The sequence below is a fragment of the Ambystoma mexicanum genome, chromosome 3q, assembly GCF_040938575.1.
Source record: "Ambystoma mexicanum isolate Mex_15411 chromosome 3q, UKY_AmexF1_1, whole genome shotgun sequence".
NCBI classification, from domain to species: domain Eukaryota; kingdom Metazoa; phylum Chordata; class Amphibia; order Caudata; family Ambystomatidae; genus Ambystoma; species Ambystoma mexicanum.
Genome location: NC_090926.1, coordinates 239,717,398 through 239,735,838, shown reverse-complemented (window position 1 = coordinate 239,735,838; position 18,441 = coordinate 239,717,398). Strand labels below are relative to the sequence as shown.

At 45.9% G+C, this 18,441-nt stretch overlaps 1 protein-coding gene across 1 annotated transcript; it reads right to left on the bottom strand.

Annotated features, from left to right (window-relative positions):
* Positions 1-2,265: 2,265 nt before the first annotated feature.
* LOC138582383 (keratin, type II cytoskeletal 5-like) lies at positions 2,266-16,875 on the bottom strand. The gene is made up of 9 exons (XM_069653647.1): positions 15,553-16,875; positions 15,048-15,271; positions 9,831-9,891; positions 9,411-9,506; positions 8,768-8,932; positions 6,476-6,601; positions 5,938-6,158; positions 4,708-4,742; positions 2,266-3,249 (listed from the first exon to the last, which is right to left on the bottom strand). The coding sequence occupies exons 1-9, from the start codon at positions 16,072-16,074 to the stop codon at positions 2,996-2,998; spliced, it is 1,704 nt and encodes a 567-aa protein (XP_069509748.1). The 5' UTR covers positions 16,075-16,875; the 3' UTR covers positions 2,266-2,995.
* Between the last annotated feature and the right edge of the window lie 1,566 nt (positions 16,876-18,441).

The following is an 18,441-nucleotide window of genomic DNA, read 5'->3' as shown; positions in this document are numbered from 1 at the left end:
AACACACAATGGCTACCGAACAGAAAGCACCCCAAGCCCAGCCAACGGACCCACCGGGCTGAGACTGCCAACAGCACATCACTGCTCTCTTGCTCTTTTCCCGCTTGTTCCCACTAACTCACCCCCTGCTTCCTTTTTCAGAACCGCCAGAGCGCCAGGAGACCACTCCGGTGATGATAGTGCACGGTACAAATATCCTTTAACATTAACATTAACATTCCTAGAATCAGGAGACTTGTTTTGGAAGACACGTGACTTCCCCTGTTGCTTCTACAAGTCTATTTTCAGAGCTTCTTACTCTGTCTGATAAATTCCTTAGGTCTCTGCATCCTCCTTAACCTCTCCAATCATGTGTTCAAGTGAAGAGCGCAGTGCCATTATTGCATTCAGTATCTGCTTGTATTTATTGTTCTCGTGTTTGTCATGGGATTCTGTTAGTATTTCTGCAGATTTTGGGAAAGGTTTCTTCCTCTGCAGCTTTTGATAAAGGTTTCTGAATATAAAGAATCATTTGAGCTTGTTTAGAATGTAATGTGGGACCCAGGTGCGTGTTTTGCATGTACCCGGCAGGTAACAGGCATTTAGTGCTCCATCAAACTCTCAGCACTCAATGAGGGAAGTGGCGGTCACGGACAGAATTATCATTGTCAGTGTGCTCAATGAGATAATGTCCTACTGAGTGCTATCGGCAGCTGGTATATCGGAGTCCTGCCTGCCTTATTAGACTAGCAAGCCCAACAATGTTCCCAATCATGATTTCCCTCGTGTCTATACCTTAGGTGGTTGTATGTTGGCAAAGGGGCATTCAGGGGGACCACAACTCACAGTGGGTAGAGGCGCAGGGGGTCTCAGTGTCATTGCTATTTAAATTTAAGGCACATTCAGCTGGTCCTCGTAGACCGCTCTGGAGTTCCCTGACACCCCTCCCGAAGTTTTACGGTGCTTTGCTGTTGGGTAGGACTAGCAGGCAGCTGACCCCAGGGCCAGAACCGATATGTCTCAGCACAGTTGGGAAGATGCCGGCTACTGAGGCAGAGTTGTTCACCCAATCACCAAACATGGCATGGATTGCCCCCAATGTCTCCTGAGGTCACACCTGAAACTATATGGTGCTCAACTAGCAGGTGGAGACAGCAGACGGCTGTTTAAACAGATGGCTGGTCTTCGAGCCCTCGAATCCCAGCACTGCCAGAAGTAGTGTGGGCTGCTGGTGCAGAGCGAATCTTTTCAATCAGTGAGCATGGCCGGTTAGAAGGTTGAGCCGCCTGTTGGTGTGCACTGAGCAAATGTCGCAGGCTCTTTCAATCCGCTGCTCACAGCTACTCATCAGGGCATCTCCTTCTGGTTCTATTTGCGGGTACCATCTTGAGCTTCCTTTCATTCCTGGAAGAAAGGATATTTGCTCCTGCATTTGCTGACTCAGATCGGCAGATCTCTTATATGGATCTCTATAGTATCCTTCTATCTCTGATGGTCCCTTTATCTATCTGCACTAGATTTAGATAACAGTTCAGCTGCAATGTATGGCCCATCATGGGAGCCTCTGTGTTTGGCTGCACATAGTTGCAGCATTTGCCACGCCCCTGTGCTTGTACTTTTAAGTGACTTGAGATACACAAAATAGCATCTAACCGTTTCTCCCATCCTAAGGGAGCTACACTGACTTCCCAGCCCAGCATCCCAGCCAGAATACTGTGACTGCCTGCATTAGCTATCAGACAACCACCGCTCACACACCTGTCTCCCTGGCCTCAAAGCTCAGGTGGGTCATGCTCCTCCATGAGCCAGGCCATCGCTAGGCATAAGATAAGAACCGGAAACAGGCCTTCTCTTGCTGCTCCCCTGCATACTGGAATATCATCTCAATGGCAATCTGGACTAACCTAATGCTCCTGCAGTTCATGAAGGATTGAAAGACCTTACTCTTTAGTTAACACCTAGGTCCCACCTAGCCTCCATGTATTTCTGCATCACCACCCACTCTACTGGTCAGAAAATCCTATTCCACATACTTTAACCCTCTCCTACTTACCTCATATGTTACCCTCACTGACATATGCAGTGCTTTCATTCTTTCCAGATATGTTTTCCCTATGTAATTCACCAAATACAGGCAGCAGCATGAAGAGTGCCCATTAATGCTGGCAGTACACATTGCCAATAGCTGATCCATGAAATCGGGTCCTGATTGTCTAACTATGACCAATTCAAGTGGCGATTGGTCTACTTTGCAAACTAACAAAGAAAAATAATAGGAACAGTGTATGGTATTGTGGCTACTGGCAGTTTATTTGTTAACGTTTACTGCACACAACAAACAATGCATATTTCATACAAAAAAAACGGTCAAAATCATTTGTCTCAAATACCATCCAAGAAAGAAAGGAATGAGTGTAGTGAACTGCAATAGGAATCGGCAATGTCTTCACCACTGCCTGTGCACCGGATTCATTCCAATGATTTACACATGTGTTCGATTCATATTACCAGTTTTACACATACAAGTTCAAGCCAGGGTCTGCCATCAATATATCATCGGATGCCAGGAATTTGTAAGAATGTGGGACAGCAATAGACACAACCCATAGCACTTTGATAGAGATAGAACAGAAAGAAAGACATGGGCAGCACAGAGATCAGAGCAGTCACATGGGGCAGTGAGGGCAGACTTGGGATAATACTCTCTCTACATGTACAATGGCTGTCTGAGAAGAAAGTTTCCCTTCTCAAACTATTCGGATCCTGTCTACTCTCCTTTAAGTGTCTTAAACTTAAGTTGAAAGAAAAATAGGGTTAACATGTCGGAATCCAACTGTTAACACGTGTAGAAATCCCTCCTAACATGCTTGCTACAAGCAATCATAGATCAAGGCTTCCATCAGTGCAACCTAGGCGCTCCTAACATGCATCACTTGAGGGTATATCATTTGGAGGATTTAGTGGGGTTATTCGCTCCAGCAATGAGGGGGGCCTTTACATCCAGGAATCGTGTGTTCTAGCGACGGTAGCTGCTGCTCTGAGAGGACGTTGTTTGGATAATTTGTGCTTTCCTTCCATCACTTGAGCCATAAGAGCTGAAACTGCTTCCTCCGCCAGATCTTTGTCCGCCTCCAAAACTACTTCCTGCTCCAAAGCTTTGTCCTTGTCCACCTGCAAAACTACTTCCTCCTCCCATGCTGTAGGAGCCACCGGCGCCGTATCCAGCACCAGCTCCAGCTCCACCTCCACCACCACCACCGCTGAGCATAGCTGCAGGAAAAGAAAAAATAAACAGATTCATATCTGAGTAGAGCCCTTTTTAGTTGCATGAAAACGCTATAATGAAATAATATTTCTAAATCTCTCTTCACCCACTATTCCCTATAATAGAACTGGCCATACGGGAATGAGTAGTGGACCTCCAATGCAGAGCTTTGAGTGCACTGGTGCTTACATTTTTGCCTGCCAGCCTTTAAGACTCTTCCCGCCTTCTTCTTCTTAATTACCAAATGCGTGGGCGGACCCACGCAGGCGCTTCCCCATCCAATAGGATGATGTGCACCAACCCACCAATCAACATGTAGCCCACATAAACTCACAACTCCTCCCACTGCCCCGTCTGTCTCACAAAATCCAACAACACACTGCTCCTCCTCCTGCCTCTCACCCCGTCACCTCCCAGCAAAGCCTTCCCACTCATCTCGGCCACACCCAGCGCAGACAACCGAACCCTCATCAATTCTCTCTCCACAACATGTCTCTCACACCTAAGCAAAAAATGTCCTACAGTCTCAGGCACCCCACACACTGCACAGTCCCTTGACTCACGCTTAGACTCTTCCCTCATTCCTCACCCTCAGTGCCATGAGCTGACTTTACTTTGACAAAGTGCTATACAAGCAACAATTGTGGTGAACTGTGCAGCAACTTCTCTCCCGAACAATATACGACAGTCTATTATGTGAATAGTACAATATTCCCCCAGTGAATCCATCCCTCATTGTGAGGCTATGCGAGGATGGCACTCTGAGCGATGACCAACACACCTGATTTCTCTTCCCATGTGTGTTCACATCATTCCCCCTGCAAACAGTCCACTCTAAACTCTGTCTGCTCCCAGATTACTATCGGGTCTGTCAGATTACAGTAAATTTAACAGACAAACAAACTTCCATGCTTTAAGTGTATGTCTCAGGCCCATCACACACACACCCACTCACAGGCGCATTTCAGTACTTCCTTGTAAGAAGTATGAACTCGTGGCCAGGAGCATTAAGCATTTGCCATCTTCTGATGGGTCCTGTGTTTTGATAAGTCTTCACTGACTCTACAGCCATGGCAACTATCACAGACCCCATCCCTACTCCTCATTCCCTTTCCCACCTGTACAAATCTTTCATGCACATTTAACCTCCCGCGCCTTTTGCCCTTTTTCCTCTACTCTGCTACCCTTCTCTCTTCTCTCGCAGGGGCACAATACGCCACTCTCTAGACGAGCCTGTGCCATGTTAAATCACTTAATACGACATAACGTGCAGCTTCTGGTTGTATGCACTTAAATTTCCAGGAACACATTTGACCGATGATTTAACCAAAAGTACTGTGGACGATGAAAAAGCTGCTGTGTTTGTACTCCTGAGTCAGGCCTTGTTTAATCAGTGTGAGGGTGTCTTCCACTGCAATACATTTTACTTCTGATAAATTAATTATAATGACTTGGTTACTTACTCATGGTGACATTATTGGAAATTGCGCCATCCATTCTGTAAGGAAACACATATAATGTTTAAGAAAACGAGCAATCAAAACGGAAAAAGCAAATAATCTCTCATGATTCAACACATGCTTATTGCATGTAATCTAAAACATCATTCGTGGAAGAAAATATGACTATGTAATGCTGTTTGGCTGTGCATGAAGGACGTTAACAATTCTAGACTGGACCACACCATAACCACAGTCAGACATCTAGATGACGTAGTGAAACGAGCATGAACTGTTTCTGCAACTACATATCTGTCCAGACTGTGGAGGAAGTGATAGCACAAAGGAGAACGTGGCTCCCATTGGGCCATTTGAAAGCAGCATGTCGAATTGGAGGGAGCCTGGCTGTATTTATTGATTATAAGTGGGGGCATTGCTGGAAGCAACACGTGGTTGGAGACCTTGGATTCCTAATATCTCTCTGTGCTTGCATATCCATCGGGAGTCTGCTTGTTAGCGTCTGCGTATCAGCATGTTCGCTAGGAGTATGTCGGTGATGGTGGTGGGGCCGTGAGTTTCTGCATATTCAGGAGTATCAAGGTGAAGAATATCCTTTGAAAGGATTCTGGCAGTGCTGGTCCTGATGGTTGCCATGCCTTCAAATAATAACACAGGACCAGCCTGCATCATGTCTTTGAGCTGAAGAAGGCTCCTGTGTTTCACTTTGTTGTATCTGTCTGGCATTACACCTACTAGTATCTGACTGCTGAAGGTTTTGGATGATATGTTTGGTACACTGTCAGGGTTGGGAAGGAAAGCTAGTTATGCTCCTGGATTACCTTGCCTCTGTGACAACATGTCTGGTCTGAGGGCTGGATAGCTCTTGCTTATGGGGTACATGTCTCTCTTGCCCATCCTTCCCTACACCTGTATATTTCGATGATTTTGATCAATCAACGTTTGACCTCACTGCCTAGTAAATACATGTTTAACTTGCTGTTATTGAAATCGTGACTTCGCCAGTGAGTGCCATGGGGGCATAGTCGTGGATATTTGAATTTGACATTTGCTTCAGTGCTCTGATTTTGTAAGGGTTACACATATCTACTGAATAATCCGGCTGCTCAAATGCTAAGATAGTGATTCAATAAATAATGAGATGGGAATCTTCTTATCTGAAACATCCCAATGTTATTTTTCAATGTTGTCATTGCTCTCCACACCCACTAGCTATCCTCAGTATATGATGCCTACCTGCCCTCCTCTCCTTCCAGCAGGGTCCTGTAGGTGGCGATCTCAATGTCCAGGGCTAGCTTGATGCTCATCAGCTCCTGGTATTCGCGCAACTGGCGTGCCATGTCCTCTTTGGCCTTCTGCAGGGCAGCCTCCAGTTCACTCAGTTTCATTCTAGCATCATTCAGTGCAAGTTCACCCCTCTCCTCGGCCTCTGCGATGGCGGTCTGAAGATTGGCGCACTGGCAATGAAATTGAAATTGTATTTGTCACATAAATGTTTGATATTTTCAGTTGTAATTGTAGCGAGAACTACTGCATAATGTGGCCCATTTTATGATTGTACAAAGTTAATAAGAGGGTTGCCATTATCAAAAAACTGGCCATGAAAGGGAAATCTGTATGATTCTAAAACAGGGCACACTTAAAGAAATCTCATGATATAAGCCTTATTTTCATATTGTAAAATATTCTTCTACAGATAAACTTTAACTATTTCACATTCTAAAGTCCAAACCAAGAAACTGTATTCCACACTACATCAAGAGGCCTGGTGTACCTGCTTTTTCACGTTTTCGATCTCAGACTTCAGTCTCTGGATCATGCGGTTTAGTTCGGAGATCTCGTTCTTGGTGTTCTTGACGGTGTCTCCGTGCCCACTTGCGCTCATCTGCAGGTCATCGAACTAATATTCGGAAATAAGAGAAGTTAGGAAGCACATGTATACAACAGAAATGTGTTAATGAGATTACTGAAGGCTTCCAAACTGCATGCCGATGGTAGCACGGGTGGACAAGTGGTATCTGATCATAGAAGGAACACCATGCCTCGTTGAGACATGGCGCTAATTTCACCGGGATTCCGCCCAACGCAAATAGCGTTACCATTACTTGGTCCGCCGCAATCAGCACCAGATCATGAGTGGCGGTAAGTCAGTAAATCCCTATTCCCCATTGGGTCCATTGGCAAGTTGTGCCGGCTCTAACAGCACCGAAAATGCCCTCTCCGCTGGCACATTCACCTCCAGCTCAGATCTGGAGGTGAATGTGGCCAAACTCGGGATTGGGCCAACCCTTAAATGCAACGCTAATAGCGTTACCGCCACATTCAAGGGTTAAACCCCAACTCATAATGAGGCCCATTGTCCATCATGTTGGGTCTGTAAAATGTACCTAGCTCAAGAAAGAAGAAGGTCAACATTCTAATAGGCTCATCCAAGTTCTTTTTGAACTGATCTTGCAATAGTTGTTTAAAGTTCATTATTCTGCCGCATGCAAACTGTAGTTTGGGGTGTTTGAAACTGGGTAGCGTTCCTTCCCTTCTGGCTATATCTGTAGCTCTTTGCAGGAGTCAGAACTCAGAATTAGAGTCTGCCTGTTTTTTTCATACTTAAAGCCCAGAAAGACTAATAGGAACGTATGTGAGTTGTGACTCCACCTTTGTTCAGTTGAGTATGGAGTAGGATAAGCCCTGAAAGATTGTCTGTGTTCTTAAAGGAAATGCATTCACCCTAGATTCGCTTGTTGAGTACTTGTGAAAGTGTGAGTTAACTTACATAGTTCTGGCTATGCACGTCATACATCTAGCTAACACTTGAATGAGTGGAAGCATTGCACGATTCTGATGTTTCAATTTCATCCTGAAAATCAACCTTTTTAGACCCTCATTCTCATATGGTCATATGCAGGAAACAAAACGTTGCTCCTGCATCCATCGATTTGCCTGCGTGCCTGACAGTTGTGCCCGCTTAGTCCTGCAGATATTCCAGACGCTTGGAAAGGCACCACTCTGAAACCCACATACTGGACAGTCGACACTAGTGTCAGTTCTGCTGGAATCGTCATGACTGTGCAACTTTGCCGGTTAGATCGGTGCTGCCTCCTTTCGTAAATGGGCCATGGGCTCATGCTAGGTGTTTGCAGGTGCTGCTATTGTAGGCGCAGGTACTCGCACCATTTTGCAGCTTCGACCATCGATGCCCCGTTAATGCCACCATGGTGGTGCCTTGAAAGTGAATTCCCCATGCTTACACAAACGCCCAAACTGTTAGTTTTGCCAATGCGTGTTTTATTTGAATGTATTAATTCTACCGTTTTTAATAGATGTGTCCCCTTTCGCCCAGGTAGGCTCCCCCATATTTCTTACCCTGCCAACCCCCTATTAGATTGCATTTACATTTCATTTGAAAACATCTTTTGATTTTACTAATGGGTGATCTGAATGCGTCCTTAGATTTCACAGTGAATGTATCATACACGCCACGCCCCACTCATGTAATCCGAATGCAGGTCCAGGGAGGTTCTCCCGAGGAGGGGGTGGATGTCCTGACAATAGGCAAGCGTATGTTTATGTGGAAGAAGAAGTAGGAATGGAGCCATGCCAGTATGCTGTCTGTTTTTCTGATGAAGGTGGATGCTATATACATAGGTGGCATGCCTGTTAAAACTCTCCCACGACCTACACTAGTGTACCCCTGCTCTGCAATTACAAGGCTTAGGGATTTTTCTGTTCGGTCCTAGGATCAGGGGTCAATGTATTGATTAGGGAAGATGCAGATTCTGCCTGTGTGGGGGGACAATCATCTGCTTCTATGGGTTCCCATTGTTGGACTCATGTATCCCTTTAATTGCCCCTATATTCGCCCCCACTCTCTCATGTCCACAGTCGATTTCCAACTAATTTTCAAGCTCAGAGTCCACTAAGTGGAAATGTAATGTTGTGTTTGCCCGTGGTATATAGCTGTGGAACGAATTGGGGGTCCTTTTCAAAATAGGAATAGAAAATATGCGTGGGGACCAGTGTTCAGTTCTGTGGTGAAAATGAAGGCAACACTTAGCAGTGCAATGCATACCTTCTTTTTAAAGGTCTGTTCTGCTTCTTCTTTACTCCTTCTGGCAATGTCCTCATACTGAGCTTTGACTTCAGCGATGATGCTGTTCATATCCAGGAATCGGTTGTTATCCATGGACAGAACAACAGAGGTGTCGGCAATCTGACCTTGAAGCTGATTGAGTTCCTGAAAGTCAAACAGAAAGAACTTGAGTCTGCTCTCAAATTGTTTCACTGATTGAATTGCTTTGATACCAGGGGTAGAACATTACAGCAGTGAAGAGCTAGTATAGAGAAGACACAGAAGTGGAAGGCTGCACGTGGTGGGGTGAAGGACAGAGAGGTTGTTGAGAGTTGAATGAGCAGATAATGGGTGTCAGCTCAGCGGGGAAGTGGGAGAGATATGAGATAAAGAAAAGATGGCGGGGTGCAGAGGGAAGGAGTGAAGCATGGCAGTGGGAAGAGATAGAAGCTTGGATGTGATATTAGAGATGGGCTAGGCAACGTCATCAGCAGAGAGGGATAAGGATATGCAGCAATGTTTTGTGGCGAGTGAGCTCAGGGAAAAGAGGATATACATGCAAAATGATTAAATGCAAAATGGCACAACCTTTTATAGCCTCTGGGAGGACAATGGCAATTTCTGAGCACAGAAGAATAATTACCGCTTCATATAGACTTCTTAGGAAGTTGATCTCGTCTGTTAAAGCATCAACCTTGGCCTCGAGCTCCACCTTATTCATGTAGGCTGCGTCCACGTCCTTAAAGATGGTCAGACAGATAGAATCACTGATATGTTTAGACGTCTGTGACTAGCACGACAGCAGCTCTGTACCTTCTTTTTATTGCATCCCAAATAATACCATATCTACTATGTCTGATATATTAGGGCAGTGATCTGCAACTGTCGACTCTCCAGATGTTTTGCACATCAACTCCCCATCAGCCTTGGCCTGCAATGCATTGCCATTGGTGAGGGACCTTGGGAGCCATAATCAAAAACATCTAGAATAGCACAGGCTGCAGACCCCTGTACTAGGGTAGATGTTAGTCCCTTTTCCATGTTTACAACCTCAGTTTCTCACCTTCTTAAGAATCACAAAGTCATTTTCTGCAGCTGTGCGTCTGTTTATTTCGTCTTCGTATCTGTTGGGGTAGAGTAGGAACAGCATTTAGATGAATTCACTGAATACAAGCACGCAACATAGAGTCCCACGCCTGGCCACACGGTGCTCATTAATTGACATCATTGATCCCATATCTGAACCCAGTTTTTAGGCAACTTTTGCCTCTTTTGCAAGAATATCGAACTGAGCCCAAAACTGAATATAATATCTTCTTCTAGTATACCCAGTACTAAATGTATATTTCATTTGAAGAACTTTAAATACGTAATTTCCTCCCTAGTATGACAAATATGATTTTGTTTGAAAACAGGCGGCCTTACATTTAATCCGGCCCTAACTATGTTTGCCCTTCTACTGGCCCATTCGACAAAAGCAGTGCTTCATCACTCTTTTCACTTGCAGCAGCCTCTGACCGAGGGAGCCAATACCTTAAATTGAACATATGCATTACAATGCATTACAATGCATACCATTTATAAAGCATCACACGTTGAATGCATAGACTTGCCTACAATACCCCTTTGCTCGGAAGTCGCTATTGATTTATTCAAAAGTACATTGTCTTCAAGGCTCTTTGTGCTGCACAATGAGCCTTTTATGCTGCAGACCACCGTTTCTAGTCAGTAAACTGCGCCATTATTCTCCTGCCAGAAGACTTCACTCCAGTACAGAGCTCCAAAATCAGGTGCCCATAAATTGCAGGAAAGGGAAAGGTGGGGCAGCATTTTCTCTTCTGCTCCTCCCCCCAACCCCAACATTGAAATTCCATACCACAAACTATCAGAACCAGGATGAGTTATCTTTCATAAGGGCCCTAAAACCGTGCCTTTTCTCCATTTAGGTCTCTTCCTCTTGTCTTCTTGGGTCACTCCATCACAGTGCTCCTGCATTAGGTGCCCACACATTGCAGGAAAAGGAAAGGTTGGGTGGCCTTTTCTGTTCTCCCCCCCCCCACACTCCCTTGAAGTTCAATACCAAAAACTAACAGAACCTTGCAGGACCGTTTATCTTTCACAAAGGACCTAAAAACGTGGCCTTTCTCCATTCAGGTCTCTTCCTCTTGTCTTCTTGGGTCACTCCATCACAGTGCTCCTGCATTAGGTGCCCACACATTGCAGGAAAGGGAAAGGTTGGGTGGCCTTTTCTGTTCTGCCCCCCCCCCTTGAAGTTCAATACCAGAAACTAACAGAACCTTGCAGGACCGTTTATCTTTCACAAAGGACCTAAAAACGTGGCCTTTCTCCATTCAGGTCTCTTCCTCTTGTCTTCTTGGGTCACTCCATCACAGTGCTCCTGCATTAGGTGACCACACATTGCAGGAAAGGGAAAGGTTGGGTGGCCTTTTCTGTTCTGCCCCCCCCCCCTTGAAGTTCAATACCAGAAAGTAACAGAACCTTGCAGGACCGTTTATCTTTCACAAAGGACCTAAAAACGTGGCCTTTCTCCGTGTAACTCCCTTTCTCTTGGCTTCTAAAGGCAGCACCATGAATTCCCATGATGTAACAAGCATTTTATGAAGCACATAACATGCAGGCTAGGCAGCTTCTTAGAGCACAAATACAGGTCTAGAAACATGGATAGCTGCCCAATAGCAAGAGGACACCCAGCAAGAAAACTCAAGACATGGGCCTCATTACACATTTTGCAGTGCAGGAAAGATGCCTGTAAACATGCCAATAATTCCATGACCGGCACTTTTACCGCATCGCAAAACTACAAGTTGGCCAGTGCAAACCACTGGTAATACTGGTGCTGGTAATACCGGCAATTCCCTCCATGGAGTCCTATACATGGGGTGGGGATTTACTGCCCTTTCTGCCACTTATAATATCTAGGAAATTCCGGGATATCAGGCAGTGAAAACAGTAGGTCAGTTTTCTGGTATCCCTCCGGAACTATCGATATCAGTGGGATACTGGCAAACTTGTAATGAGGTTCATAGTCATGGAGAGCAAAAACCTGTCTAACAACCTATGAGTACATTGTAAGATGTCATATTTCAACAGCTCGGCCTCCTTCCTCTTTCATCCACCATCTTCTATATATGCCAATCAATACCGGCACTACCAATATCTCACCAGCTGCACCACCGCACTAAATGCAGTCTCTCCCTTTGATAGCCCTAAGCCATCTATCCCCCATTCAGCTAACACATTATAAAAGATACCAGACTCCCCTACATGCCATCAAATATAATTGCTACCTAACACTCGCGTATCCGCATTCCCGTACAAATCATCTGAAGTATGTGAAGCATATCATTAATTATATGCTCCACTTTCATGCAAGCATACTAGTACCAGCCTTCTTTGGAATGAGGCAGCATGTTAAATGGAAGCGTAAAAGCGAGCAGTAATGCTTTAACGCCTGCATTTAATGTGACGCCTGATTTTGCAGCACTGGTGATACGGCAGATGTGCAGGGAACAGATATAAGATCACCCCCCTCTTGTGAGTGCACCTTGATGTCCACCTGCATGAGATTTCCGTGCAGGTCTACAACAAATGGATTCCTGTGAAATCCACCTTGGGTTTGCAGATTGCTAAGACCAGGCAGAGTCCACAGGAATCAGAAGATGGAGAAGTGGCACAGAGCAGGCTTTGCATCTCCAATGTCCTTTCCTCCACCATCTGGTGTGAACACTTCATTTTACGGGTGAATGAGATTTTCATGCATGAAACAAATGTTTCCCATGGAATACACCTCGATGTAGCACCTGCTAAAATGTGGTGTCCATAGGATTCTATTAGTAAACACTACATGTAAAGCGTAATTTGCAGGCAGCGTTTACTTTTTTTAACAAGACGGAGAGTAAAATTGAAGAGCAAAGGCAATTTCGCCAGGTTTTATGTCTTAGTTTTCCACTACGTTTTCTACATGTTTAAGATCGCATGCAGGTAGAACAACAAAGTTTGCACGTATGTGCTGTTGGGTCCCATATACAGCACATGTGCAAGGGACTCAACAGCACATAAGTTGAAACGTTCCTGTTCCTCTGCATGCAATTTGCATTTCTTAGAAAAAGATCCCCCCATGCCTTCGGTCTCTCGTTCATGATACACTTGTATCAATCTTTCAAAATACAACCCAGAAGTCTCTGTGTGCCCCCAATATGTCTCTGTAATGTCAACTCACAGAACTAACCACATAGCTTCTTCTTACCTCAGTCACGCAGAAGGCACTGCACCTCCATCAATAGGGCCCTTGTCCACTCCTCAAAGAAGGTGGCGCACCCTTTCCATGTGCTGGTCTACAGATCTCTCCAAGGAGAACCTGCACCCCCTAAATGGGCTTTTCTGCTAGAATCGCCCAAAAAGCACTAGATGCCCAAATATGATGGCCTCTGCCAATACCCCATCAAAGGCACAACCAATAGTATGTGTGATTTTGTAATTTGCCTTCAATGTTCCAATCCACCTTCACACCTAAAGCATTCTTTAACAGTCCCACACAGGCACCCTAGGCCAGCCATCCAAGCAGCGCTCCATTCTTCCAGTCCCTGCGAGAAGTCGTCCCTCTCTCTTACCTTGCACAGCTTTTTATAATATTTCACAAAAGGAAACAGCCAAGCCCTGAGCTCTATCCAACAAACTCAAATCACTACGCACCGTTCTACCAATACATCGCAAGGAATACAAACACCACCTTCGCACCAACTACGTCAGTCTGCCAGTCTCTCACAAAAGGCATCCCTCTCTGCGCGTCGGCACACCTCATAACAATCATTCACAAAAGCAACATTGCAGCCACAAAAACTATTACAGCAGAACGTGCTGCTCCCTCATCACCAATGCGCCATCACTTCACAGACAGCAAGCACCACACCCTCTCCCTTGCCCAACATCTACTTCATTGTAGAAAACGCGATGTATATCCTTTTCTACTGAGAAAACTCTCACAGGGGGACTTCATGCGCCTGTATCATTCCACAAGCTCTTCCTTCACCTAAAGCACCACACCCTGCCACCTCACTCCTCCCACCCTTGCTTCACGGAAGCCAGCATGCCTCAGAGCGCCACTGACCACACCCTTCCCTCACAGGCGGCACTGTGTCCGTCCACCCCTTTCAGCATGACCTTTCCTCCTCAGTGACATGGTGCCCCTCCGCCCCAGCCAACACACTCTTCCCTCACAGAGAGCACCGTATCCCTATGCCCCACCCAACCCAGCACATCCTTCCCTCACAGATGGCACCAACCCCTATGGCACACCCATCAGACGATTCCACCACAGAAGGCAGCAGATCTCCAGTCTCAACACACACTTTCCTCAAAGATAAACCTTTGCAACTCAATCCCCCCACACGCATCTTCCCCATGCAGAAATTGCCCCATCGCTCCATCCCACTAACCTAACACATGCTTACCCCATGGAAGGGTCTGCCAATCACCATCATGATAATTAATCTTCCCACATGGACTGCATAACGCTGTCAACTCACCCTCCCTTATCTGTCGGCTAATCTCCCGCAGAACTCACCTAAGCACTTTTCCCCACCCAGTATCACTTTCAAGTAATCACTCCTCGAAGAGCCACTTCTCTGCTCTCAATATGCCACAATAGCAGTCCATCACGGAAGTCACACGTGGCCTCATTTCGACTCATTACACCACACTTTACTCTCACAGAATTCAAAGTTCAACTCTATTTCTCTTGATATCCTTGTGTATTGATGTCTCAGCAATGGAGCCATGCTCTTCGGGTCACTTAATAAGCATATTGAATAAGGCCTCAAGGAAGGCTCCATTCTCGGACTCCCCACAGCCTCCTACCCTATAGGTTCTGTCCAGGAAGCGCTACATGTGTAGACATCCCACCCCCCTTTCTTTCCTTGAACTCTTCTACCCTCTACCTCACTGTCCATGAGTATCATCCTGCCCTATGTGGATATTAGGTGATAACCAAACTGTGCCCCCCTTCTTAGGATGCTCAACACAGTGCATTATTTGGCCTGAACATTGCTGGGCTGGAAAAGGGATTTAAACAAACAAATGAAAAGAAGCAACTGCTGATTATGGCAGAAGGGGGTAATCGTGTCATAGCATGTCACACGCCGTTACTAACTGACATGCTATAACATTCACATGAAGTGAAGCACAGACGCTTACTATTCATGACATAAGGCATTCATGCATGAGCTCTCTGCACTAGTGGTTCCTCACTTTGATAACTTACTTGTTCTTGAAATCTTCCACCATTCCTTGCATACTCCTCAGCTCTCCATCCAGGCGACCCTTATCGTTGTTCAGGCCCTGCAGTTGCTGCCGCAGGTTGTTGATATAAGCCTCAAAGAGGGGCTCAATGCTGCTTTTTCGGGACCCAGTCGTCACGCCCCCCTGCTCCTGCAGGAGATGCCATTTGGTCTCCAGCACCTTGTTCTGTTGCTCCAAGAATCGGACCTGAGACCCAAGAAACACGGGTAAACAATCGCACACGCAGTGATGGCCATATTCCCTCAACTTAAGCATCCCTCGCTGGTAAGCAAGTACCAGCGATGGCCACGTGGATTCAAGTCACTGACAGCAAAAAAGGACAGTCTTCAAATGTTATAAAAACATAGGGATTGGATTGGGAATTTGTCACAAGCTTTCAAATTTCAAAACCACACATTTTATAGATGAAACACTTATTTTAGCACAATTGGTTTAAATGTGAAAGGTCAAATCCCCTGAACTCTTACCTTGTCAATGAAAGCTGCAAATTTGTTGTTGAGCGTCTTGATTTGCTCGCGCTCCTGCACCTTTTGCTCAGAGATGGCGGGGTCAATTGTAATGTCCAGAGGTCTCAAGAGGCTTGGGTCCGATTTCACGTTCTCTATCCTAGTCGCCTGGACTTGATCAAACCCGGCACCACCACCAAAGCCCCCCATACCTGAGCCCCCACCAAATCCACCAAAACCAGCTCCACCTCCAGATCCACCACCAAACCCAAGGCCACCACCCATGCCAGCCCCACCTCCACCTCCTCCTGACCTACCCCCAAAAGAAGCACCCCCAAATCCTGACCTTACTCCTCCATAGGAAACTCTTTGGCTGCCTCCGAGGAGGACACTCCTGCTGCCAAAGCCACTGCTACCACCGGCTCCACCGCCACCGCTACCACCAGCAAACCTAACACTGTGACTACCGGAGCTGTAGGACTGCTTCAGTCCTCCAGTTGAGGAGGAACTGAAGTTCCTCGCTGACTGCCCATACAGACTCATTGTGCCGCTGTAGTGCAAACGGACCCAAGCAAAGAAATAAAAAGAAAAAGGAAGGTGCAGAAACGGAGCAACGAGTGAAGGAGAGCGAGTGAACCCGTCTGCACGGGGAGCCCCGGCCGCCCCTTTTTATTATCTTCCCCTCGGACTGGGTTTGGCCTCTTGCAGGAGAGCTCAGTTTTCACCCATGGGCTTGGTATGCCCTGCAGCAACCTGTCACCTTTAACGTTTTAAGCTCGTCTGTACAAAGGGTGAATTCCTCTCGCTTCTTTTCTTAGGTTGTCCTTCATTTTTAAAAACGTAGTGAACTTTTTCAAAGTTCTTTTTTGTAAATCAAACGTTAAAGAGTTTTTCGTGCTTCTTTACAATGCTGAAATATCAACTGTTTCGGACACTAACAATCCCCTCTCCACCCCCCCCCCCCCACACACGTACACACACACACACATCCACCCCGCCTGATTCATCTGTTTTAGCCAAAGATCTCGTTGTTTTTCCGGCCCCGTCCTCTGCATGCCATAGCATCACTATCAGAGGGAAAGTTGTAGTCGCATGTTTTAAATCATTGACGAATATAAATAGTTTAGTAACCCCCTCAGCCTAAAGTAGTTAATTTACATGTTCGACTGATTTAAAACACATACAATAAAGAAATACATGTTGAGGAAAACAGCGTTTTCAATTGGTCTATGGAGATTTTGCTGGTTGTGTTTTCCATAAGCAGCCGATTGGTGGGCCCTACGTATTCCTTCTATTGCAGCATTCCCTATACCCCCTCTCCCTCCCCCCCCCCTCGCCTGCACTGCCAGATTGCAGCCTGCTGGCGACACCCCCTCTCCAGTATAGCTACATTCCTGCACTTTTGTGTAAGTGAGCAAGCACTGCTGAGCCTGCTGAATCTGGAACAGACATGCTCAACCCGTCTCGGTGTCGGTGGCAGGTGTGGACACTGCAATTACAATAGAATGCAAGGAGTGATGGCTGCGTGAAGCTCCATTGAAGGCGACCAGTAAAACCCACTGTACTTGCTTTTATCTGCTCACGCACTTGCCCAGAGCATCTTGGATTACAGTTGCACTGCGGTGCCTTGATGGTGAGCAGGCAGTTCGTGACTGGAATGATGCCCGGGCTCCACTGTTACATTCTTTCAGCTCTTCTCAAGGTGCGAGTAATTGCCATGAGCTTAGTGTTTATGGACTAACATAGTTCTTGTGTTATGCCCAGCATGTTCCGAGTGTTTTTGCTGCTGATATAATTTATTTTTCTCTACCAGCAAAGCATTTGCCTGATCCTGTCATGTTCCACTATAGAGTGAACGTTTCAAAGTAGAGCTGTGTCTCAGGTATGTGCATTTACATGTACACATATCAGCACGGCTTAACCTCATTCATGGGGCACGTGTTGATTGCGTAGTATTCTATATTCGAGCTGGAAACGCACTGTGACTAATCAGTTTCTGGGGTACCTTGGTCCAGGGGTGAATATCGGTTTCTAAACCATCAATCAGCCCTACACCTTTAATACACCAGAATGGATCCGAACAGATCGGAATAACAAGCACATTATAAACCGCCTTGTACAATTTTGGTGACGTGGACGGAACAGCAGGTTTATCTCCAAAAGGTCGTGGATTGTTGGTTAGTTGCAAGGCAGCGAAAATACAGTTATTACCCAATGATAAAAGGAACTGTCCAGTCAAGGTTGTATCAAAAATATCAACTTTATTTATATCACAACAGACAGTTCTAGCAACACTACGTAATACAACCCACCCTGTAATGAAATGCACAGGACAGACAGGGACGTCATTTCACCAAAATGCCAGGTGTAGCGGAAGTGACATCACAATGCCACACCCCCAAGAGTGACATCACAGGAAGTGGTGCCATTGCCCCCGTGTGACATCACAGAAAGTCATGTCATTTGACCACACCCCTACATGACATCACAGGAAGTGGCACCATAAAGCATAGTCGCTTGTGGTTACAATATCACTGTATTTTGACATTTCATACAAGAATGGATCATCATATGTAGCAGTGTGTCAAGGCCCATGTTGCCGTGGGAAGTGTATGAACCCAAATCCCCTCTTTATGGGGATCCGCCCTGTTATTTCAACAGCACTACAGAGCAAAATCACATTCTGGGGGGACAGCGGCAGATAGGCGGGTACAGGCATAGGGGAAAGCCAGGATAAAAGGGGAGAGGGAGAATATTTCACCAGAGAACATGTATTCTTCTAGTCAATGGCATCCACAGTCTTCAATGATTTTGGCACTTACCCCATTTTCTTCTCATTGGACAAGTTACCTTCACGGTTGTGTTGTACTGTTTGCAGTTGTTTCATGGACTACATTACTCCGGCACAAA

Coding starts and splice junctions, on each gene's coding strand:
- LOC138582383 (XM_069653647.1), bottom strand. CDS start 16,074: ATGAGTCTGTATGGGCAGTCAGCGAGGAACTTCAGTTCCTCCTCAACT. Junction 15,272..15,552: donor TTGCAGCTTTCATTGACAAG/GTAAGAGTTCAG, acceptor CTTGGGTCTCAG/GTCCGATTCTTGGAGCAACA. Junction 6,602..8,767: donor AACAGACCTTTAAAAAGAAG/GTATGCATTGCA, acceptor TCCGAATATTAG/TTCGATGACCTGCAGATGAG.